At 49.7% G+C, this 23,723-nt stretch overlaps 1 protein-coding gene across 4 annotated transcripts in view; it reads left to right on the top strand.

Annotated features, from left to right (window-relative positions):
- Positions 1 to 22,914, top strand: part of ADAMTS17 (ADAM metallopeptidase with thrombospondin type 1 motif 17) — a 325,031-nt gene extending 302,117 nt beyond the window's left edge. For all 4 annotated transcript variants that reach the window (XM_055326445.1, XM_055326443.1, XM_055326444.1 and 1 more), the window contains 4 exons: positions 615 to 819; positions 5,033 to 5,185; positions 18,639 to 18,816; positions 19,993 to 22,914. In XM_055326445.1, coding sequence (XP_055182420.1) covers positions 615 to 819; positions 5,033 to 5,185; positions 18,639 to 18,816; positions 19,993 to 20,162 — 706 coding nt within the window. In that variant the 3' untranslated portion in view covers positions 20,163 to 22,914. The remainder of the gene's footprint in view (positions 1 to 614; positions 820 to 5,032; positions 5,186 to 18,638; positions 18,817 to 19,992) is intronic.
- The last annotated feature ends 809 nt before the right edge of the window (positions 22,915 to 23,723 follow it).

Here is a 23,723-nt window from a genome sequence, read left to right as displayed (position 1 = left end):
GAAAGCCAGGAGTACCTGGTCCTGATGTGTCCATGCTGGCACTGGAGCATCTTCTGTCAAGGGATGTACCAGTCAGGTTTTGTCACAGTGACAAACAACCCCAGTATCTCAATGGCTTACAACAGTGTCCTGTTATTACAGAACTCAGCTGTCGGAGCATCCCATGTTGGGACTTGCTATTCTCATGTCAGAGGGCAGGAAATGGAGAGAAGCAGAGCCAAACCACATAATCACACTCAAAGCTTCTGCTGGGACATGGCCAGCTTCATGTCCACTCACACCCCATTGAACAAAGCATGTTGTAGACAGTGGGTGGGATATGTGATCCCGCTAAAAGGAGAGTGACCACTTGGGAACAATAATTCAATCTGTCAGAGAGGTGTTGTACGCAGTAGGATTTCTGTTTTGAATAAGCCATTGAACCACTCAACTCATGTGGCCCCCTCTGCTCTAATAGTTAGAATTATTCCTAAAGTTGACTGCAAAGCTCTCTGAGTACATTTCCCTCCCTCACCCTACAGGCCCAAGATTCCATAATGTATCTGGAAGGCCCTTTGGGGAAGCTGGCCTCCCCACCTAGTTATTCTCTTGCTGTCTTTCCTCCTCCTGAACAGGTGGGTGGCAGGCCCATGGAGCCCCTGCTCAGCAACCTGCGAGAAGGGCATCCAGCATCGAGAGGTGACATGTGTATACCAGCTGCAGAACGGTACCCATGTCACCACACGGCCCCTCTATTGCCCGGGCCCCCGGCCAGCACCAGTGCAGAGCTGCGAAGGCCAGGACTGCCTGTCCATCTGGGAGGCCTCTGAGTGGTCACAGGTGGGTGTCTGGGCTGCTGCCAACACTGAACACAGCACTAGGGCCCCTGGGTCTTGTCCACAGGGATCCCAACATGGTGCCTTTCCTTCTATAGTCTTTGTGACTCAAACCCAAGTATCACAGTCCTTGCCAGCCCTCAGATAACCAAAAGATGTATCCTCACTCACATACTCTTAAATTCCATCTGAGATGACACAGTGTGGCTAAACAAACATGGAAAATATGTCTTTGATCGTTTATGGCTTTGGTAATATATACTGCAGTTTGATCCCATTTCCTTTGAAAATTCTCATGTAAAGATGGTTGGTTGGATGGTTGGATGGATTGGTGGTTGAGTAGTTGGGTGGATGAGTTGAGGGTTGATAGGTAGTTAGATAGGTAGGTAGACAGACAAACCAACCAACCAACTGACCTTTTAATTTTCTTTTGGTATATCGGAACTCTAGTGTGATCAGATTGGGAAGGTGGTTTCAAAGGCTTTCTCTGAACTCTGTGTCAGTCTCTGTAGATTATAAGAGACAAGCAGACACTGGGAGGGACAGTTTTTAGTATGTAATTGGAGTCACACATCTCATGCCGTAAAACATTTTGGAAAGAGGTCAGTTAAGCCTTAAGTTTTAACTTTGAAGACTAATTCTGGAAATATTTTATCTTTGGTAATATCATCCCTCAAGGCTTTGTGTTGACCCTGCATTAATGATTTTGACTGGCCATAAAACAAAAAAATAACTGAATAAAGGGCAAGTTTCCCTCAGGTCCTCCATCAACTGTGTTCTAGGAAAGTCAGAAAGGCTAAATCCAAGACACTCTTCAGTGTGGAAAATATTTTTAAAGTTCCCTTTTATTGCCAAACAGTTGGAATTATTTTGAATAAGAAAGTATTCAGCCCATTCTTAATGAACGAAAAGTCTGCCTTTGACTGCTCTGAAATGAGGTTTACCTTTCAGATGGACGTTGACATATACCCATTTAAAGACCTGAGTCTCTAACCTGCTGTTTATGTTAGGGAAAAGAGAGAGTTTAAAATTTTTGATTTTTTTAAATATGTGCTTAGGTTTATAAGTTAAATATTCAAGGGACCTCTTGTGGAGGGAACAGGTTACTTGCTGGAGGAGTGGGGACAGGCATGCGGTCTGTCCCACCCCCACCATGAGCCTGAGGTCCTTGATCACCTGGCTTTTGATCCAAACAAGACTTACACTTTAATCAGATCAAAGCCATAAATTTTCCATTCAGACTCTTTCTCACAGGAAAAAAAAATGTCCTTAACAGAATAACAAAAAAAAAAAAAAAAAAAAAAAAAAAACAGAATAACCAAGCCTGACATTATCAACTATCACTGTAGCATTAAAGAACACCAGATTGGAAAATGTAAGAGGAATGAAGCAAGAGTTAAAGAAATAGCACTTATTCACGTCTCTATCTCTGTGTGTAGCTGATCCTAATGCTGAAATAGTGTCGGCGCCAGTCACTTTCCGGCTCAGTCCAGGCTCAAGCCACATGCCTCTTTCTGAACATTCAACTTAGAATCAGATCTTGCCCTCATTCACGAGATGCTCACCAGACTGGTATTTCTCTTGCTTCACCACATGCTGAAGCCACTTTAAGATTTTATTTATTTATTTGAGAGAGGGAAAGAGCACACAAGCAGGGGGTTGGCAGGCAGAGAGGGAGAAGCAGGCTCCATGCTGAGCAGGGAGTCAGACATAGGACCCTGGGATCATGCCCTGAGCCAAAGGCAGACGCTTAACCAACTGAGCCACCCAGGCACCCCAATGCTAAAGCCCCTCTAATATTTCTTCTTCTGGAAACAAATGGGTTTTAATTTCTCATGGCAGAGAAATTTATTTTGTTGAGGGGGTTGCCTCTATATAGCCAGCAGTGTTGTCTACCCCCTAGCTTCTTCCCAGCTTTGTTAGAATGAGAAGCAGATACCAGGAAGGAAGCAAAAGATAAGTGACTGTCTCCTGTCCTCGGTCCCTCCAGAGGAAGCCTCATCTGAAGTGCTGCCCATTTCTCAAGACTTAAGTCTCAAGACTTAAGGCTTCCAGCCAATGGGCTGCTGCTCAGAAGGGCTGAGCCAGGGTTTGGTCAAGAAATAGGCTAGACATTTGAAATTCAAGGGAAAGGGACAGAATGCAGAATCAAATGAGACAATGCAGGAACTCTGGCAGAAGTGAGAAGTAGGCTTCTAGTGAAGAAAGAGCCAGTAGTATGGGTACTAGTGCCAGGGAAGAGCCCACAAGTCAAGGGGTGAGGGCAGAGCTAATGAATGGTCAGGGAGCATCATGCAGAGAAGCAGAGAGATGACCCACTCAGTAACCCAGGCTCCCTGCACTGGCCCTCCCAGCCACAACCCATTGTGCCCATCGTGCCCAGCCACAACCCATCGTGCCCAGGTGCCCATCGTAACACCTGCCTCGGACTGACCCCTTACGTCTGAGGTCCTGGTAAGTCAGGCCCCCCCCTCACATCTGGGACCAAATAGGCATGCTCTCCAGCTCCCCCAGGGGACACCACAACCAGTTCTGAAGCATGTGTATTTCTTTAAAAACAAGCCTATGTCTCAAAAACAACAACAACGACAAAAAACCTAGGCTAGCTGAACTGAACTCACAGGAAAAATAAAGCTACATAACATTTTGGGATAAGTGTTAATAATAGGAATATAGGGGATCCCTGGGTTGCGCAGTGGTTTGGCGCCTGCCTTTGGCCCAGAGCGCGATCCTGGAGACCCGGGATCGAATCCCACGTCGGGCTCCCGGTGCATGGAGCCTGCTTCTCCCTCTGCCTATGTCTCTGCCTCTCTCTCTCTGTGTGTGTGTGTGACTATCATAAATAAATAAAAATTTTTTAAAAAATAATAGGAATATAAAGAATAACATTTGTCTTTTATGTGCATTTTTCCAGAGGACACAGTGGAACTTTTTAAAAATCAAGTTTATGGTAGCTTAAGAATATCACTCCTGTGTGTGTGTGTGTGTGTGTGTGTGTGTATACATATAATATGTATTATCTAATATATATATATATATATATATATATATATATATATATATATATATATATATTTGGTAAATCAAGCAAGTATGAAAACAGAAGTTCCAATTGCTGGGCTCCATTTTCTGCTCCCACGGCTCCTGAGCTGTCCCCGCCCTAGCTCTGGGCCCCAGCTGCTGGGAGCCTGGGTCTCATTGTGTCTGTACCTCATGGCAGAAAGCAGCCTTCAACCCACCATCTCCGCAAGTTGCGTGTTTGCTTCCATGGTGGGGGACAGGGCTTCCGTACCCGACAAATAGGACGGAGAGCTCCTTGGGTTTGCAGGCCATGTCACCTCCTTTTGCTGGCCAGATCATGCACGCTGTCAGACCCGGCCACCCAAGGTCATAGGTCTGGACCGCGAGAACTTCCTTCTGCTTCATTTCAAGGTGGGTAAGGACTCTTGGAGCCCAGCATGGTTCCTCCCTGAGCCCAAGGGCAGTGCATACCAGGAGCAGATCTGCCCTGTTTACACCACCACCCCACCTCTCTTCCTTTCTTCCATGGCTCTTGCTGCCTGAGGGCATGGGAATCATGAACTCTGAGGGCTCACACATGATTTGTCATCCTTGGGCCCTATCTGGGTCCCCACAGCACTCTTTATCTTGCAGTGTCTCCTGGGAAGTGAGTAAAATACATTGCTCTGTTACATTCTTGGCACCCACGCTTGAAACAGTCACTGTAGCTCTCTGCAAGAGCTTGCCAGCCCCCTAAATGGAAGTCACCTGTAGCTTGGCTTTGCCTCTCTCCCTGTCCTACCCCAAGCCTGTGCCTTCGCCCCAGGCTGCCCCAGGTAGAGTGCAGGTAGCTGGGAGGAGCCAGGGGCCTCGGACATCTTTTCTTTGATGTCCTTACCTGGCTTCACCGGGACCACCAGCATTTACCCCTTGAATTTATCCACTGCATGGGTCTCGTGGACCTGGTAGCGGGCCACTAAATTCCTTGTTTGGTCTCCTGGGTGCCTCAAGCTCTCCCCACTCCTGTGCTCTTCCCCCATCACCAGCCACATGGCTGGAGTCTCAGCTTGGGACCATGTGCTCAGACTCTAGATGCCCAGGAGCATCTTCATCCTTGCGTCCCCGGCACGGGGTCTGGCACATCGTCGCAACTTAACAGCTGTTGAGGAACATGAGCTGAATCAGACCGGATTAAACTTCCGCATGGTGTCTTGCAGTGCTCTGCCACCTGCGGCAAAGGGACGCAAAAACGAACTGTGACGTGCACCAACTCGCAAGGAAAATGCGATGCGTCCACGAGGCCCAGAGCAGAGGAGGCGTGCGAGGACTATTCAGGCTGCTACGAGTGGAAAACTGGGGACTGGTCCAAGGTGAGTCCCGCAGGCCTAGCATCTCCATCCTGCCCGGCAGCGCAGGGAACCTTGGAAGCAGAAGCTCAGCCATCACCCTGCGCCTCAATTCAATGAGGCAGTCCCAGTGTTCCCAGGCAGGTTTGCTTTCTCTCTGAGCTCAGCACCTGCCCGGGACCCTGTGCCACACGCAGTGGGAAGGAAACCCAGTGCTCCCTAGAGCACGAAATGGGGTGCTCTGGATGCCAGTTGGCTGTCTTGTGCTGTGTGCTGGCTGTGCCTCAGCGTCCTGCAGGGGGGCTTGGCCACGGGCCATTGCAAAAGCCTCGTAAACATGAGGGGAAGTCTTGGCTGAGGCAGACACTGAGGGGGCTCATGGGCAAACAGCACTTCCCTTCACTTTCAGGACCCCTGGGTGAGGGCCTAGACAATGCAAGGGTAGACAGGTAGGGGCCCTAGGGGTGGCAGAAAGCTAGAGCCATCTTCCGGAGCCTGACCTACAGCCTAGGGGTTGCAGAGAGGGTTAAATATTACTGGAATGTAAATCAGATATGAAAACTTCTTTGCTGTCCAGCTCTTCTTTTGTTCATTGACCTGGTACCTGTGAACCTATTACCTTGGATGTGTATTTCCCCAAGTGTGGGGGTGGGAGGGCGAGGTAAGTACCCTCATCACACGTGAGCACCAGCCGTAGGCCTTCTAGAAAACCCTTCCCCAAGAACTGTAGAATTTCTAGTGACATTTGCTAATGTCTAGTTTTCTAAGGAAAATTTCCAACAGCAGCCTAGAGTGTGTCCATGTTCCTTTTCTGGTCTTTGCAACTGAAAACTCCCCACTTGCTTTTCCCTTGATGTCTCTTCACTCCAAGGTTTGCACACTTGTGGCCTGAGAGCCCCTAGTTTTTGTGTAGCCCACACGATATCTTAAGCATTTTGGAATTAGTTACTAATATTTAAAAACAGGGCAGTTTCGTGTGAAAATCAGGATTTAGGCCCCCGTCTAGAAGTCTGGCACCATGGCAAGCAGGCCTAACGCCTCTCCCTGGGGCCCTGGTCATCCACCCCCACTACACTCCTCCAAACACTATGTGTTTTGATTTACCCGCCTGACCCAGGCGGTAATTTGATCTGTATCTGTACTTTATGGAAGGAGAGATAGTTGGTTTGGCCATTGGAAAGCAAAACTTATCCCGATCTGGTCTTTGCAGAGATGCCACCTCCCTGCAAGTCAGAATACCAGCTCCTCCAAATTCCTGGAGTGCATAAAAGCCAAATTTCTCAGGTTCCAGTTTGCTGGCTGTGCTAAAATACAGCTTCTGGATAACTGCGAATTTGGGGAAGACCAAAACCACCTCCTTTTAATTTACTCCCTGATCAGAAGATCTGACATTTGGGAGTGTTCTGTGTCAGATTTGTCAAAAGACGTGGAAGGGGAGCTACCCAGCATAGTAATAGGCAGAATAGAATTTTCTGGACTCCAAATATCCAGGTGTGGATTGGAATACAGCTGTCATTATACTTGGGGAATTAGTAGGGTCCTGTGGTCACATCTCCAATGCAGCCTGTGCTAGTGAAGGATGACCTCCCTGGTCCCAGATATCCCAGGGCGGGAAGCAGAGGTGAGGAATGGTCAGAGAGGGCCTGGGCTGCATGTACCTATCAGGTGTGAGGGCATCTGGCATTGTTTCCTCTTTGAGGTATACCCCCTGCATCTGTGCCCTATAGCCAGGTCCTTAGCCCTGCTTTCTAGAAAAGGCAGTAGATGCTCAGAGAGATTAAGTGACTTGCCCACACACCTGTGGAGGAGTCCAAGCTTTCAAACCCCAGGTCAGAGCTCAGTCCATATGAAGGACTTTGGAGGCCCCATGATGTACACAGCATGCTCTACAGAGCCACAGCATGCTCTACAGAGGGGGTCATTGGCTCTCCAGAACCTGGGTTTCTCCAGCCTAACCATTCTGGTTTTAAAGACCAGATGGATACTTTTGTTTTCTTAAGTACCATGAACTTTGTGGTTCAGGGAGCTGCAGAACACCAGGAAATGAATGTGAACAGTACCTGAGAAGCTCAGCACTGTGCTCCCCCAGATTTGATAGCTCCTGGTCACCCTCCTCCATTGTTCAGGGGACCCTCTTTGTCAAGGCTGCTGGTATGCCATCCAGCAAACTCCCACACGCAAAGCACACCAGGTGAGGTAGAGCCTTCAGCCAGCCTGCCTCTTTACTAGCCAGGCCATGGTGAATAATGCCTCCCAGCTTTCTGGAAAGTAAGGCACTGGGAGGCCACAGTGCTGGCTTTTTACCACAGCCAGCTTCATCACTTATCCCTGGCAGTAAAAACAAGATCAATGGCATGTAATGAACTCAGGTGCCATCCAGGGCTGATATCTGATGGCATCTGATTGGTGTACACAGAGCTTTTGGGGAGAGTACTCAGCATGGCTAGGGGACTCAGCAGGTCTGGGCAGGGCCGGGGCCCAGGGCGGACTCGTTCTACCGAGCTGAAAACTTGTCCACAGACACTGACCTGGAAGTCTGTGTATGCATGAATTTACTGGGAGCCAGTGTGGTAGGGCAGGGGTCTCCCAGAACTCAACCGTGGAACCCCCCCCCCACTCTGTTTGCCTTGCCACTACTCCCTCCTGTCACTGTCATCACTGGGGTGGCTGGCCTGCCCAGCTACAGAAATCTGTACAGTAGTTATAGAAATCTGCCCTTTGCTTTCCCCTATTTCTTCTCTGGAGAGTGGAAAGGATACAGTTCCCCATGGGGATCCTCGTCCTCACTGGCTGGGTAACCAGCCAATATAAGTGGATTCCACTGGATGGCTCTTACCCTGGCATTTTCACTTGTTCAGACTAGATTTGCTTTTCCATTGACATCTTATCTTCAGTCTATGGCCTGTGGACAGTACCCCTCATTACTCACTTGGGGTTGGTATACTTTTAAACCCTCTTCTGTAACCAGCCTCCAAGCTTCCCACATGCCTGACTTGGAAGGCTTCAAACAAGTTGCCCAGAAGGAAAGTCAGCCGAAGTCCAAGGGCTATCAGAGCACCAGTGTATCTGGAAGCTTTGACATTTTGCTTCTAAGCAATCTGTTAGCCTGAAGGTCCTGCTGAGAAAGCTAAGGCTTTCTCCAGGGAGGTGATGGACGGGGCCTCCCAGGGACATGCCACAGGTGCTGTCCTGCACTCACTGAAGCAAGAATGACCAGTCAGTCATCCCTCAGGAGAAGGCTGGCACCCATGTCCTCCTGTAGCTTGGCGAGGGTGCCTGAGAGCAACACCCAGAACTGTGGGGAGGCAGGGCCCCCTCCCCCAGCATCAGCAAATGGCTAGAACCCAACCAGGGTCCTGTATAAGGGACAGATCTCACATTCCCATTCCTGCTGAGGGCATTATTACTCTCTACCATGTTTGAAAAATGACCTGCCCTCCTGGGATATCAGCTATTTCCAGATGTGTGCAAATCGTTGTTTCCACCCGCTAAATGCCGGGTATTCAACCCGGGGGCAAGGAGATGTCACTTAAAATGGGAAAGAAGGAAATCACATTTCTTTCTAGAATAGCATGACTTTTGATCAAAAGTTGAGATGTTTCAGTTTCAAGACCAGAGGCATTAATCACCACTGAGATGATGGGATGTTTCTAATTAGAAACAAATTATTCTGGGGGGATTGTAATGGATGGTGTTTTTAAAGAAAACCGTTGGCTCTCTGGGTTAAGAGTATGACATTCTCTTTCCCCAAAGAGATCAAAGTGACCACTGATTTCCTGGTGCCAGCGGAGGTCCTGTGGAAGGGGGCTGGTCTGACTCCAAAGCCTCAGTCAGCCTCCAGGTATGCCCCTCCCACCCGAGCCTCAGACTATGATGGGGCAATCAGGGCAGCTCCCAGAGGCCTTGGGAGATCAGAGGAAGAAATAAGCCTGCAAGAGCCTTTGGGCTGCAGAGCCCCAGGAAGTCAGGGAGAGGCTCTCACTTATATGTTGCTGTACTGTGCTCTCCCCAAACAGCTGGGAGACGGGAGTTTCAGTTCCATGACCTTAGGAATGAACAGACCTTGTGTCGTGAGACAGGTTTGCTGCAGAAAGTGTTTCAGCCCACACCACTTCCAAAGCCTGTACCTCCTTTCTTTCGTGGGGCCTGACCCATACCCCACTCTGCAAGGCTGGCCTGCCTGCCATGCTGGGGGCCTGCCACCAAGCCTGTGTGATTCAGCCAGCATTTCCTGAGCTCCTGTTCTCAGGAGAGAATGTGCCAGACCTGTTGTGGACAGTGGAGGTGTGAGTGGACAGTGACCCAGCCTAGGTCCCAACAAGGAGTCGATGCCATTAAGCCATGCTGAGTCCCCCTGGGCCACTGTGATCACAGTGTTATGGGACCCAGGGATCCTCCACCTGGGGAAGCTGTGGATGGGGTTGCTGGTGCAGGGTGATGCTGTTTCTTTCGGGCTCGGCGACAGTGGCCTCTGACATATACTAGTGCTGAAAGAATTGACAAAGAACATTCACTCATATTATCTCATTTGGCCCCATCCCCATTTTACAAATGAGGAAACTGGCTCAGAGAGGTGGTGTAGCTTTTTTTTTCCCCCAAATTCTGGTCCCTGCCTTCTGACTCAGTCTACCTTTCTTTCAGGTGCATAATACTGTCAGAGGCTTAGATTCCTAACTTGAAATATGAAGGAGCTAACTCTAAGATGCCTGAAGCTGTCACCATCACAGGAATATGCTTGTCATAAAGTATCTACCTGCCCTCTCTCCACCACCACCCCCATCAAAACCTGTTCCCCTAGGGTCTTTATATCAGTCATTTACACCTTAGTATAAATCTGTTGTCTCTGAGGTCCAGCCTGTTGTCTACCCTCATTCCTCACTTGTGAAATAAAAAGTTGAGTCCTTATTAAGGGAAATTTGAACATCTATAAGGAAGTGTGTGAGGCATCAGGGATAACAGGGCCCTTTACTGAGCTGAAACCATACCACAGAGGCAGCCACCACTCTGCAGGGAGGTAGAGAGCCAGTCCTCCATTCAGTATTACTCTTAGGAAAGGAGGCTCATCAGATTTCAGTGCTTTTCAGAGCAGGGGCAGAAGGGAGAGAGGGCAGGAACATCCCCATCCCAGGGTATGGAGCACTTTGCATGTGTTGAGCAGAGCCTGCCACCAAGTCATGGAGTTCCAGAGAAAAGTCTAGAACCCATACCTGCTCAGTTGAGAGAAATGAGTTTGCTGTAGAGCAGCAGAGCCCCCAGAAATTGCCAGGACAGGTGCCTGCATGGAAGTGAGCTCGAGTCAAACAGCTGATACTTTTGCCCATTCCGTTCCCTTGCCACCCCTCCATTCACCCGGTGTCCTTTGTCAGACCAGCTACCTTTGTGTGGAGTGAGGGATCAGAGGGAGGGGGTGGCTCCCCTGCATGGCAGCCTGGGTTTTAACCACCACCTGAACCTTGCCATTGAATCAGAGAAGCTATTGCCCCTAAGGAACACATGCTACACCAGCGACCCCAGGGCAGGGCGCATGCATGGTCAGGATGACTCAGGTCCACATCCTACTCTGCTGTGGCCTCATCCAACCTTGACAGCATCCTCTGTCAGCTGAGTCTAGTGGTTCCCTCTGTGGGGCATCTGTAAAAAGCACTTAGCCCCATGCCTGGCACAATTTTTTGCAATTGGCTACAACCACAGATCTCTTGTCTCTCATCAGAATCCCATTTCTTCCATGGGCCTATCAAATATTCATGTCTTAGAACAGCTCTTTGAATATGGTTCAGATCCCATCAAACAGTGCCTGCCCTCACCTGGTGCATATACGTGGTGACAACATGGCTAAGAGGCCAGAGACGGGCTGTAGCATTTGCTGGGCACTAGGCCAGTCTTCTCTAGCAGGAGTGACGGGTCTTTCACACAGTCACTGATAGGCTGAGAGAGCTAAGCTATTAGAGTGGTAACAGCTCCAGCCCAAGGACGGACAATGAGAGTAGCCCTGCAGGGTCCTCTGTACTCTGGGCTCGCAGAGCACAATCAAGAGCTCTTAGGATCACCAGCCCTTGCAGGCCTTTGGGAGGGTCACGTTGGTCTTCTGGCTGCCTGGCTGTAGTGCCCCAGCCAGAATCTGTAGGTCGCCAGTTTGCAAATTCAGAGACATGGGGGAAACCTGAAGCTAAGACTGAGGACACAAAGGAAAAAGTTTGAGAAGGAGTATGAGTTGAAAGTGTGTGTGTGTGTGTGTGTGTGTGTGTGTGTGTGTGTGTGTGTCTGAGAAAGAATTTCCCGTTTCAAGGCTGGAGCAAAGACAGTGGGGATTTTTCATTACTGTTTAAAACCTGCTATTTCAGGTTTCAACAGCTTCCGACGTTAGCATGGCTCATGCCAAGTCTTGGGGGAAATCTGTCAAAAATGCTTTTGAAGAGCTTTTGACAATTTCCCCAGCCAAGTGCCTTTCAGACACAAACAGAAAATGGAGTTAGCATGAGGGTATGCTGTTCCCCCACCCCTGCCTCATGCTCTACTAGCCAGAACTTCCCTGGGTTGGGGGCCCCACTCGCCCCTCAAAGCTGGAGAATGGGGCAGTGGTGGGGAGTTTACACAAGGGGCAGTGAGGGCTCCCCCTCTTCAGGTCTCCTGCTCACCCCAGAGCCCGGGGAGGAAGCCCAGCTGCCCCCCCCCCCCCGCCTCTGTCGGAACCTGCGCTGGTGCAAGTCTCAAACATTCCTGCAGCATTTCCCTCTTCCTGAGGCTTTTACGACCTCCTTTAGCTAATTCTCAAAACACCCCTTTGGGATCTGGTGTTATTTATAGTTGTGATTTTACAGCTGGGAGAAGGGAAGAGAAGGAAGTCCTGGCTGCAGTGTAGCATGTCATCAGGCCTGGGCCTCTTTGGGGTGACAGAGACCCAGTTCCTCCCTGCTGGGGAGTGGTGTGGCCCTGGAGGAGGTCAGGTGGCGGGTCTGGAGCTGTCACTGGGAAAGAGGCATCTAGACACTCTGAGTCTCCCATTCCTCCTCTCTGAAGGGCAGTGCTGTGCCCCTGCAGATGCCATTCATGCACCTACTGTGTGCTGAGCGCTGCTCTGGCCACAGCAGGTGTTAACACAATTAATGAGGACTAATGAGAATGGCATAAGCCCAGTGCCCAGCATGCAGTGGGCATGCAGAAGGTGGGCCCTGCTGCGGTTCCTCCTGCTGTCATCACCATCACTATCTTCATCATCATCATCATCCCCCACAAAGAAGCCAGGCTGGGAAGCCTTGCACCATATCTCACTGTCCACCTGGGTCCAAAAAACCAGATCCTCCACAATTTTTTAGGGAGCTCTTTTTCACAGCCACACCAGAACCAACACCACAAGCTCATGAGTAAACCCAAATCCAAGTCAAAGACTTATCTCCTTGTTGCCATGAGCCTTTTGCTCCCCATGTACCAGAATGTTTAATTCCATTACTGCTTTTCCGGTGAAATTCCCACCCCAAGTGTCTTTGATTCCCCTCCCAGCTGGGGAAGTGCCCTGGGATGCACAGATCACCAAGCCTGGCCTGGGATACGCAGCTGCAGCCACTTGCTGGCAGGGGTGGGGGTACCTGCCCTCATTTCAGGTTGTCTGGCAGGGAGCTTTTCCCCTGGATTTATTACTGCTTCATTTCTGTCTTTGTTTCCCGAGTCTCAGGGAGCCACATTAAACATTAATATAATGAGTGACCTGAAAAAAATACCCCACAGTGAAAGAGTGCTTCAAAAAAGACCAGGTATGTTTTTTATAGATCTGTGTGCTTGGATTTTTAAAAGCCGGAGAATGGCTTCACAGCAATGCTTGGAGCTAATCCGATGCTATCAGGAGACACTGTGGTCTCTCACTATTTAATTAAAGCTGAGACTGAGGGGAGGCAGGCAGAGATGGATTTCGTCTGTGCCTGTGTTACCCTGAATGCAGCAAGCTCTAGTTACGAGGGGATGCTGTTCAAAAGCAACCCCTTGGACCTGTCTGGAATCACATCCATCTTCAGGGTTAAATCAGCTTCTAATTATGCTCCCAGAGGTCATCTGGCTGAACCTCCAGATCAGAGCTGGGAGCCAGGCTAAGGCAGACATCCACACCTGCCTGCAGAGGCATGGTGCTGGGGCATGGCCACCCCATGGAGAACTAAGCAAGCAGGCCAAGTGGCTCAGTGCATTTCCCTGGGCTCGAGAGACTCCCCAGTCAGCAATCTCTGCTCTTGTCCAGGCACTAACTGTTAATAATAATAGTAGCACTTGCTGAGGGCTCACTTACTGCGGGTTGCCTATTCCAAGCTATTCTAATCATTGAAATCATTCTGCAAGGAAAGTTTTATTATCCTCAAGCCGAACATGAAAAAACTGGGCTCAGATAGGTTAAGTAACTTACCTGAGGTAACACAGCTAGTATGGAGTATCCTAACAGGTCTTTCCTGCCCCCACTGCTCTGTCCCCAATAAAACTCCAGTTGAGGAGAGTGTGGTTACCCACAGATGTTAGGCCAAGGACAAATGTGGCACCATCAGGACTGAAGTGAAAGTTTCTGTACATGCCACTTGGTTACCTGTTTGTCTTCTAACACCTGATGTGTTGAAGCTGTCTCTATGGGGCTGGCTCGGACACAGTTCAGGTGGATAAGCAAACACCCCAAGGCTCTCAGAAGTTCTTCTAAATGACTACAAGCCTTTCACAGCTCACAGCTGTGTGAACAGCAGAGTCCCTAGGATGCCAGGAAAAATTTAGCAAAGCCATTCTGCCCCCATTAGCAAATCCCCCCTATGAGGGATTTGTCTGCAGGGTCCCTGAGTGCCCCCATGGCAGCTGAAGGTCAGCCCACAGCCTGTCACCTGGCCCTGCCCTGCCCCATGGAGGTGCTGAAGAACTATGAGAACAGACACTTGAGTCTCTGTGCAGGAGCTTTGGAGATAATTCCATGATCTCATAGAGCAGTTCTTTCTCCAGGCTAGAAAATTAAAAGCCTGTGACCCTATGCTAGGAAAGATAATGAATAAAATGGGGGACCTGGGCAGTTAGCTAGTTTTTTGTTTCCTGACTCACATAGAGGCTGCAGCCAGTACAACCCATCATTCATACAGGAATATGGAATTCGGTCCATGAAATGGGGCAGCTGGGGTCCTGTCCTGTCCATCCTCTGCCACTTACTGTGACCTTGGCCCAGACACTGACCCCCACTGAGCTCAAAGGCCAGCAGCCTCAGGATTGCTGTGGAATGCTCCACACTATTGTGGAACTTTACAGGAGAGCCCATGGGATAAGCAAACACACCATCTGTATACACAGGGGTGTCATGAATGCTCTCCCTCCCCCGACCCCCCAGCCTATGAGCCTGTGAAACAAGACTAGGAACTTGCAGAGGGGAAATCATTTTTCAAGGTCAACCCTAGACACCTGAGTTTTACAATGGTCATTGATCATTTTCAGGCAGTGACCCTGTCAGTTTTGCATTTGTTTTGAATAGACCCACAGACTGGAGTTCTTGCCCTGATTTTTACATACGTAATAATGACACCTGCAAAAGACATCGAAACCCTTTCTGATGTTCCTGCTCAGGAAGTGACTCAGCCGAGCTGACTGCCCAGACATCATGGCCTTGGGTACCTTGTGTGGTCAGATGGTGCCATGGGAGCAAGACAACCAGAACTTCAGGAGCCTTCTCCTGGGGCCCCAGCCATTGTCTATCCCGCCCTGGAAGATCTCCCTTTCCAAGAAGGAGTATGAAGACACCTAATTCCCAATTCTCCCTTCCAGACAAGTCTCCTTCCAGACGGTGGCTCCAGCGTCCATGGTTCAAGTCCCAATCCGATGAGAAAAAGGACCTTGACAGTGTCTCTAGATCAGCACACAGATACCTCTTTTCCCCACATATGTAGTTTAGTGCCAAATAGGCAGAGATGACGAGTCCCAAGTATGCAGTAATCCCATTTCCCCAGAAAGCAGGGTTTTGTTTTGTTTTAATTTTACAATCAACTTACATGTAAATAAATATCTTTAATGGTAGAAGTGGACGGGTCAAATGCCTACGTCAAACATATGGCATTATTTATTCTGGTAGTTCCACATTCATATTTAAAGGGATCTATTGATATTTTAACTTAGAAATATTGCTGTTTTTTCTCTGTAGCATATTATCAAATGAGACCTTATGAAGGTGCTGGTTGTACGAGGTCAAAAACAGTTGAATAGGAGCAGTTCTGTAAGGTGCAGCCTAAGATTTGCAGTGTCTGCCTTCATTGTTACTCACCCCACCCTTCTGAGTCACCTGAGTCACCGCCAGAATACACCTGTTACTGCTGCCAGTGTTCAGAGATACTGCCTCTTTTGGAATCTATATGCACTGCCCTTGCTAGGTAGTCTCACACAAGCTGTGGCATAACTTAGCACTGTGTGTGCTGCGTTGGTGTGACCTTGGTCTGAGTTGGTATGACCTTTCTGTTGGTGTCACTTTGCTCTGTGTTGCTGGGGCCTTGCTCTGTGTTGGTGTGACCTTGCTCTGTGTTGCTGTGGCCTTGCTCTGTGTTGGTGTGGCTGTGTGTTGGTGTGACTGTGCTCTGCATTCGCGGGATCTTGTACTGTATTCTCCTCAGTCTTTTCCTTCATTCGCTCTGTTGGTGTGGACTCCCAGTCCCCTTGTATAACCACTTACCAGATTGCTTTTAAGTGATTTTTAAACATTTCTTTACATCATCCTCCCTCATCTGTGATTATGAAATCATACTTCCCGGAGACAGTTAAATTTCTATGTTTCCTTTTTTTTTTTTTTGATCCCTGAGTGATCTTACTACAAATAATTAAAGGCATCCCTTAGGCCTCCCCCTGAACTGTGAGAGGTTTTGTTCTTGAGTATAACTCTTTCCAAGAATAATTTTTAGCAAAAGCCTTCCCCCCCTCATGTTCGAGCATGTCTGTTGCTTGTATATGGACTCCACAGGGCAGTGGCTGGATGTCAGTTCTTACGTAATTACACATACTTGAATATGAATATTCAACCAGTTCATTGCAAGAAAAAAGAGATCTTTCTACTCTGCACAGGCCACTGGGCAGAAGTTCAGGATAAATCAGAGGTTCTCAGCTCTGGGTGCCCCTTCTAGAGGCACTGAGTGATTGGTCTGGGACACTGGGGTTTTGAAAAGCTCACCTGGTGATCTCACACAACAGATCCCAGCTCCCTCCCAGATCCCTCCCGGTGGAAGTCCTTGCTGTGACAGCCATCCCACGTTCAAGGTCTCCTGTGGGCGGGGCCTCCTCATGTGACCTCATCCTTCCACCTCAGCACCCCTCACACACCTGTGCTCCGGTGCCAGGTCCTGAGGCCTAGGGTGGAGCCCAGAAATCTGCATCTGTGATGCGTGATGAATTCTCAAGCCCATAAGCAGCCGTTGCCTAGTTTATCTAGAAGATTGGATGTGAAGAGAGACACAAAGCTGAGACCCTGGGGCTGGCCTTGGCCGCTGGGGCGAGTGCTTGTTCTGGTTTGAATGTGCCAGGGCCCACAGCTGAGGAGGGGAGGTGGGGGAGGACTGGAGCCCCATCACAGCAGCATTCCCCCTGAGCCTCTTTATACTTCTAAAGTAGAAAAAAAAAAAAAAAGAAAAAAGAAAAACCAACAAAAAATGTGATCCTGCTTGTCAGACTAGAAAGCAGAGGAATCCACCTGGTACACCAAAGCTCTTTGGGGAGCAGACTGTGCCCCCTTGGTCACACACAGGACCAGCAGTGTGCCCTGGAGCCTAGGCCTTATGACTCCTCACAGGCCCCCCTCCCCTCCAGGGAAAGCCCTCCCTCCAGCACAGGCTGAGGTCAGGCCTAAAGGGCAGGAGACTGGGAGGCACATGATCCAGACAGCACCTGGCGTGGCCACCACATGTGGCATTCAGAGGACAGGCCCCCCTCCCCTCTCTCCACCCTGAGGTGCGGTATTAACTCCAGCTGGGCTGTGGCACCTGAGGCCTTTGCATTATTAAAGTTTTGCAGAGTGTTCTTAGAACCCCATAAATCACAGATGGTGTGGGTGCTAGGGGACTCCAAATGGAGAGAGTGCACATGTGGACCTGACTCTCTCTCCAAAAGAGACCAGCTTATCAGAGAGACAGTTCCAAGGGCTCCTGGGAGAGCCAGCAAGGGCCCAGGACTTTGGAGGTGGAATTGGGGCAGAGGGGCTGAGTAGCTGGCAGGTTCCCTTTGGAACACTTTAAAAGGGTACAAAGAGGGATAGGAGGAGGGCAGGAGCTTCATGGGCAAGTCCCGCCAAGTCCACACACTGGGAACCTGGGACATCTGCTGAGCTGCGACTGGGCTGGTTTTGGCAAACCCAGGCCTACAGGTGCCAGAAGGTGCCAGAGATGCCAGCAACCCAGGCCTTGGCGTCTGAGTTAAAACCATGAACCACAAGTAGTATGTGACTCCAGGACTCCATTATACAAGAAAGGTTGTACTTCATTTTCTCCAACTTAATTCTGGGCCTCCACTCTCCAGGCTTGCAGGAAATTCGACCCTGCCCATTTCTGAGCTCCCCTCCACAACCACACGGCCAGGTGAAGGGCCCAGTGCCTCATGTAGCACAAAGCGCTGGGGAGATGCCAGAGGTCATCAGGCCCAGCACCTCCTGGGCGCCACCAGGCCATCCTGTCCCTATCTCTATAATTCGGAAGCCCAGCTTCGTGCTCGGAACTAAAGTAGAGAGGGTGGGAAGTGAAATGCAGGCCTCATAAATTAATATTTCAGCAACTGTCTTGTGTCCTAGCTTGGGCAGCCGAGATGAAATACCATAGACTGGGGGCTTAAAGAGCATTTATTTCTCGTAGTTCTGGAGGCTGGGAGTCCAAGGTGCTGGCAGATTTGGCTCTTGGTGAGGACCCACTTCCTGGTTTGCAGGTGGCTGCCTTCTTGCTGTGTCTTCACGTGGTGGAGAGAAAGGCTCTGATCTCTCTTCCTGTTTTTTTGGGTTTTTTTTAAGATTTTATCTACTTAATCATGAGAGACACAAAGAGAGAGGCAGAGACACAGGCAGAGAGAGAAGCAGGCTCCATGCAGGGAGCCTGATGTGGGACTCGATCCCGGGACTCCAGGATCATGCCCTGGGCTGAAGGGAGGCACTCCACCACTGAGCCATCCAGGCGTCCCACTCTTCTTCTTTTTTATAAGGACACTAATCTCATCATGGGGGCTCTGCCCTCATGACCTCATCTAAACCTAATTACCTCCCAAAGGGCCCCCCACCTTCCCCTAATACCATCCCATTGGGAGTTAGGGGTTCAACATGTGGATTTGGGGAGACAACATTCAGTCCGTAACATCTTGAAACAGGCTTCTATCAGGCAGCTGGGGTGCAGCCAAGCCTCCTTGTCCTGCATTATTTCAAGCCCCTGGGGCCAGGCCCAGGAGCAGCTACATTGCAGAGCCATTGTCACATACTGCAGCCCAGATTAGGCCCCCAGCTCAGACTGGTCCCTGTCTCTGGCAGTGCTCCTCAACCTGTGGGAAGGGCCTGCAGTCCCGCGTGGTCCAGTGCATGCACAAGGTCACCGGGCGCCATGGCAGTGAGTGCCCCGCCCTGTTGAAGCCAGCAGCCTACAGACAGTGCCACCAGGAGGTCTGCAATGACAAGATCAACGTGAACACCATCACCTCCCCTCGCCTTGGTGAGTGGCCCCAGGCTGCTGGGGAGGGTGCTGCCCCCACCCCTAGCCAGTGAGTCCCCACTGGCTAAGGAGTTGTAGAAGCCAGAAAGCCCCCCATTGGGCCTGATCTGATTCCTCAAGAGGTCAATACTTGTCAGCTGTGTAGAAGAAGCTGTGTAGAGGTTGCAGAGATGGGATTTGTTTTTTTGTCATGAAAAGCATGTCTGCGAGTGGCAGGGCAGCCTCAAACACGATGCCTCAAGCATCCCACTAGTCACGCCACCAACAGTGAGGAGCACAGGAGGATGGTCCTCGGTTAATGTTTTGGGGTTCCTGTGCACGAGGAGGGCAAGGGGAGGTTCATTCTTCCAGAAGTGAAGGAGCAAGTGTTATTCACAAAACCTTAGTGATGTACATGTGGGATATTCCTCAAGCTGATGCTTGAGAAGAAAACAGAAGTGCTGATAGCTTGGAGTCTTGAATTCAGTGGCATGGGAAGGAGAAGAGGAGCATTTATTTGACATGAATCTGGTGATTCCTTTTAACAGTCTCTGCTTTTCTCAATAGAAATCCCTAAGGAATATTCTCTTACCCAGAGCCCCCTTCCCTAATGCTGGAATGCAACCAGAATGAAGGGGGCTTATAAGTTGTTTCACTGGGGGGGGGGTCTTTGAGCTTGCAGAGAGAGGGGCACCCCCAGCTTCTGCACGCATGGACCTCCTTGGGATGCTCCAGAGACCTCCCTCAGGCATGACCTTCTCTCCGCAGGATGACCCTGAGGGTGATTTAGGCCACTTGCTTGTGCTAGGAGCTCATGCTTTAGTGGGCCCTATGAAGTCCATTGCCCCATGCCATTCTTTCCTCTAAATGCCAGCAGTGACGGTGTCCTTCACTAAGTAAGTAGTACTTAGCTGAGAAGCAGGGTGTGCAACTGCCCTTGCCCCGCGGAAGCAGCCAGACTGCCATGCTCTGCTAAGTGGTTAGGTTAGACACGGAGTGCATCCCCTGTAGGAAAAAGTGACATCACGTGGCCCTGGCAGTGGGCATGTTTCTTCAAGTCCATGTAAGACTCCAGCATACATGCGAGTGAAGGCAGCTTAGAGTGTGTCAGACCATAGGCCATCTCTGAGCATGAGCCATGATGTCCCCATGCCATCCATAACCTCTGGGCTTTCTCCCTCCTCACCATCCCCTCAGCTGCTCTGACCTACAAATGTACACGGGACCAGTGGACGGTGTACTGCCGGGTCATCCGAGAAAAGAACCTCTGCCAGGACATGCGGTGGTACCAGCGCTGCTGCCAGACGTGCAGGGACTTCTATGCCAACAAGATGCGCCAGCCGCCACCACCATCACCAAGCTCATGACACGTGGCCCAGCGGTCCCTCAGCACTCCCACACATGGTCTGAACCCTGATGACACGGCTAACTGAAAGCCTGCCCACCCAAGAGCACACCAGTCCTGCGGCCAGGACCCCCCCAGAGCACACCACCGCTCACCCACACGGCTGTCCCAAGAACCCAATCCTATAGAACTTGAGCGTGAACCTGACGTTTGCTGTTAGTGCTTTTGTACTTAATATATTGTTAACAGCCACTGGATGGCTTTCTACAGTAAGGAAAAAATAGGCATGAGTCACAAAATTATTGTCATTTCTAAGGTTCCGTGTACCTCAAAGGGAACACCTCTGACAGACAGTTGTCAAAAGAAAGAGACGCTCTTTCTTTTGGCGTTTGAATTCCTGGTGCTTAATATGCCACGGGGAGATTGTCCCCCAAAGGAGACATTTGATGTTAAAACAGGCTTTATTCTGAAAGCCAACAGCACCCTGGAAGGAAGGACAGATGTCAGCAGCCTCTGCTAATGGCTTCTCCCAAGAGGGCCCGGCAGCCAGAACCCTTCTTGACAACACAAGAATCAGCACTTTGCCTCTCAACCCGTCTCTGAAAACATGTTCTCTAGATCGTGGGCCTTAGCCCTGACAGTTTGTATCCGTATCAGCCAAGGATGCCAGGGCCACATAGTTGTACATACCACCTGTGTTGGGGTGGGGAGAATATTCTGGAAGTGTTTGGGTTTGGGGAAGCATCTGATTTTTATACTCTACTGTCCACAGCATGGGGAAACATAAAAGTCTTTCTTCAAGATGCTATGAAATGGGACATATGTTAATTTGGGGGATGGGACTGTTTTCTGGCATAAAGATGAGCTCAGGACAGCCTCATCACCCCCTCTGCCTTCTGGGGCATCTACTCCAGTCAGTACTTCATAAAGCCTTGCACCTCATAGATGGCTTCTATAAGGTGACCTTGGCCATCTATCTGAAGTTGATTCTTTATAGAACTTCTGGCTACTTCGCCTTGGCATGGGACTGGTTTCCTCTAGAAGCCACTCCACCTGGTATGCCAGGATCAGTGGAGGAGTGCCACCTGGCCAGGATCACTGCACAGCCACCGTGCCTTCCCATAGCCCAGACCTTGCAGGACTCATCATTGTCACACTATTGTAATTGACCCATCTTCTTAGTAAGGCAAGGATGACTCTCAGAAAGCACGAAGAAAGTCTTTCCCACCTGCAGCCCCTCATAAAGAGCTGTGCCCTCTCCAGAAGCCTGGGGAAATGACAAGAGCACAGAAGACACTACAACCCTGCCCGCTTTGAGAACCAGGAGGGAAAGACTCTACATGCCAGGAGGCCTATTTCGCTCACCAACTTGGTGGGTGTTTGATGGGTGCTTACATTCAAAGACTTTATCCTGATAACCACCCCCCTTCACCTCCCTTATTATGGACAGGGAGTCTCACTTATACCAATCTCCCTGGGGTCGTCTCTGAGGACTTCCTGATTTATTGGTGCTGTGTTTATGTATCTGCTTTTGTTTTTGATGATGTCACAAATTTAGGGTTAAGGCTGTTTCAATATTCCAGAGACAGAGAAGTGGTAGGGATGACAAGAAATGTGTGTAGTTCCACTTGAATCAATGAGAAGTATTGAGAAACCTGCTTGTGTCAAGGACTGAGAGAATGCCAGGATGGAGCGATCCACCCTGCATGTAAACCTCCCCCTCCCAAAACAGTTGCACCGGAGCCTATGCAAAATGCTGTCCTCCCCAGCTCAGGCTTGGCCACCAAGAGACTCTCCCCGACCCCCAACCCCATTTCCCCCATTTCCACAAAACTCTCAAATTCTTGGGGATCTAGGGTTCCATTTTCCCCCAACCCCAAATGGGCCGTGCTTTACCATGTAATGTCAGAAAGATAGCAACCTCACACACTGAGGAGCAGAGCCTGGGTGGCAAGCTAAGGAAGCCAGGGCAGCCTTGCTTGCTCATCTGCATCTGGTACCCAAGCTGGGCAAGCATGTGCACATACTTGCCCATAGGCAAGCCCTCTCCCTGGTGCCATTGAATTACCCCCCTCCCCACCTACACCCCAGCTACCTTGACTCTATCAACTGGATGCTTCTGGCAAGGGCCTCACACCTTCAAAATGCAAATAATTGATTTGGTTCTTACTAAACATCCATTGGTTCTCCCAAAGTTCGTGTCTTTCTGACCTCTTTTAGCTCATGCTGGCACTGTTGCTCTGAAATTCACCACCAGCCTGCCTTCTGTTTATGGCACAAGAAGTGATTGATTTCAGCGAAGCCATCCTTGGCGCTTTCATTCCACTTTGTACAGAAGACATCGAAACCCTGTGATCACAACAGTGATGTTTATTAACAATACCCTGTACTGTCACTTAAGTACTGTACCTTTTTGTGCAAAATGTGTTACTAACTGCAGAGTCTTAGGACCTTATGGTGCTACTTTCGTGGGTGCAAATGAAACCCTCTCACTTGACCATGGCTTGATATTATCAGAACACAGGGAAAGATCCTCAATAGCAATAATATCATTGCTTTGCTCTCTTTTCTTCATTTCAGAGTCAAATGTATATATTTTCCATTAGTTAACTTCCATTACGTACTGTACCCATGGTATTTTTGTTTCACTTTTTGGTGCTGGTTTTGAAAGAAAAAAAAAGAACAGAAGACAAACATTGGACACCACTGTAAATGAAAAATTAATCATTTCATTGGAAGTGAGTTGAACATGTCTTAATAAAAATGTTTTTCCATAACAATTTTAAGCTGTCCGTGAAGTCAAAGACAAAAACCAGTCCTCGAGGGCTGACAGAAGGAGGCCTGTCCTTCTGCAAGTGGTCACATAGCTTGCCTGGAACGGCATACCGACCACAGCTGTGACTGTGTCAGAGGTCGCTGGTAAATGCAGTTCTGGCGGGTGGCTGCGTCTCCCTGAGCAAGCTCTAACAAATCATTCTGTCCCAGGCCTCACCCCTGTGTGGTTGCAAAGCCCTGGGTGGGGACATGAAGGTCTGACAGCTGTGCTGTGAGTCTGTGTCTGATGCAGAGCTTCAGCCACCACTTCACTCTCAGAGATGCCCATGCTCCATGGAGGTGCAGTGACCCCTGGGGTGGAGGGGGGGTGCCTGCAGACAGAGCCCAGGCCTTGATCATGCCAGAATGGGCATCTGCTCCCTACAACCTTGCCTTTCTACCTCCAGCCTCCCTCCCCCAACCCTGCTAACAGTGCATTCAGCTTCCCTCTCATGCAGTTATGAGGAGGAGTCCTGGCCCTACCATCCTCCCAGCTGAGGACACGGCAAGGGGACCACACTCTCATAACTGGAACCCCTCTGGGTTTGACACAGAGCAGGGATGTCACCACTCCTTCTCTGTTCATCCCCTTCTGGCGTCAAGGAGAAAGAGCTCCACAGCCAAGAACTTGGAGCTCCATTCAACAGAGATCGCCGCCTTTTAATGTTGGAGTAGCCCCAGAAGTTTCCTGAGGTGAAAACCATTTATTTAACAGATAGCAGACTGCCCACAGCACCCCCAGTTGCCAGGAGACACAGCCTGTTGCTTG

This window comes from Nyctereutes procyonoides, unplaced genomic scaffold (genome assembly GCF_905146905.1).
Source record: "Nyctereutes procyonoides isolate TBG_1078 unplaced genomic scaffold, NYPRO_anot_genome, whole genome shotgun sequence".
In the NCBI taxonomy this organism is placed as follows: domain Eukaryota; kingdom Metazoa; phylum Chordata; class Mammalia; order Carnivora; family Canidae; genus Nyctereutes; species Nyctereutes procyonoides.
This window is presented reverse-complemented; position numbering and strand designations above follow the sequence as displayed.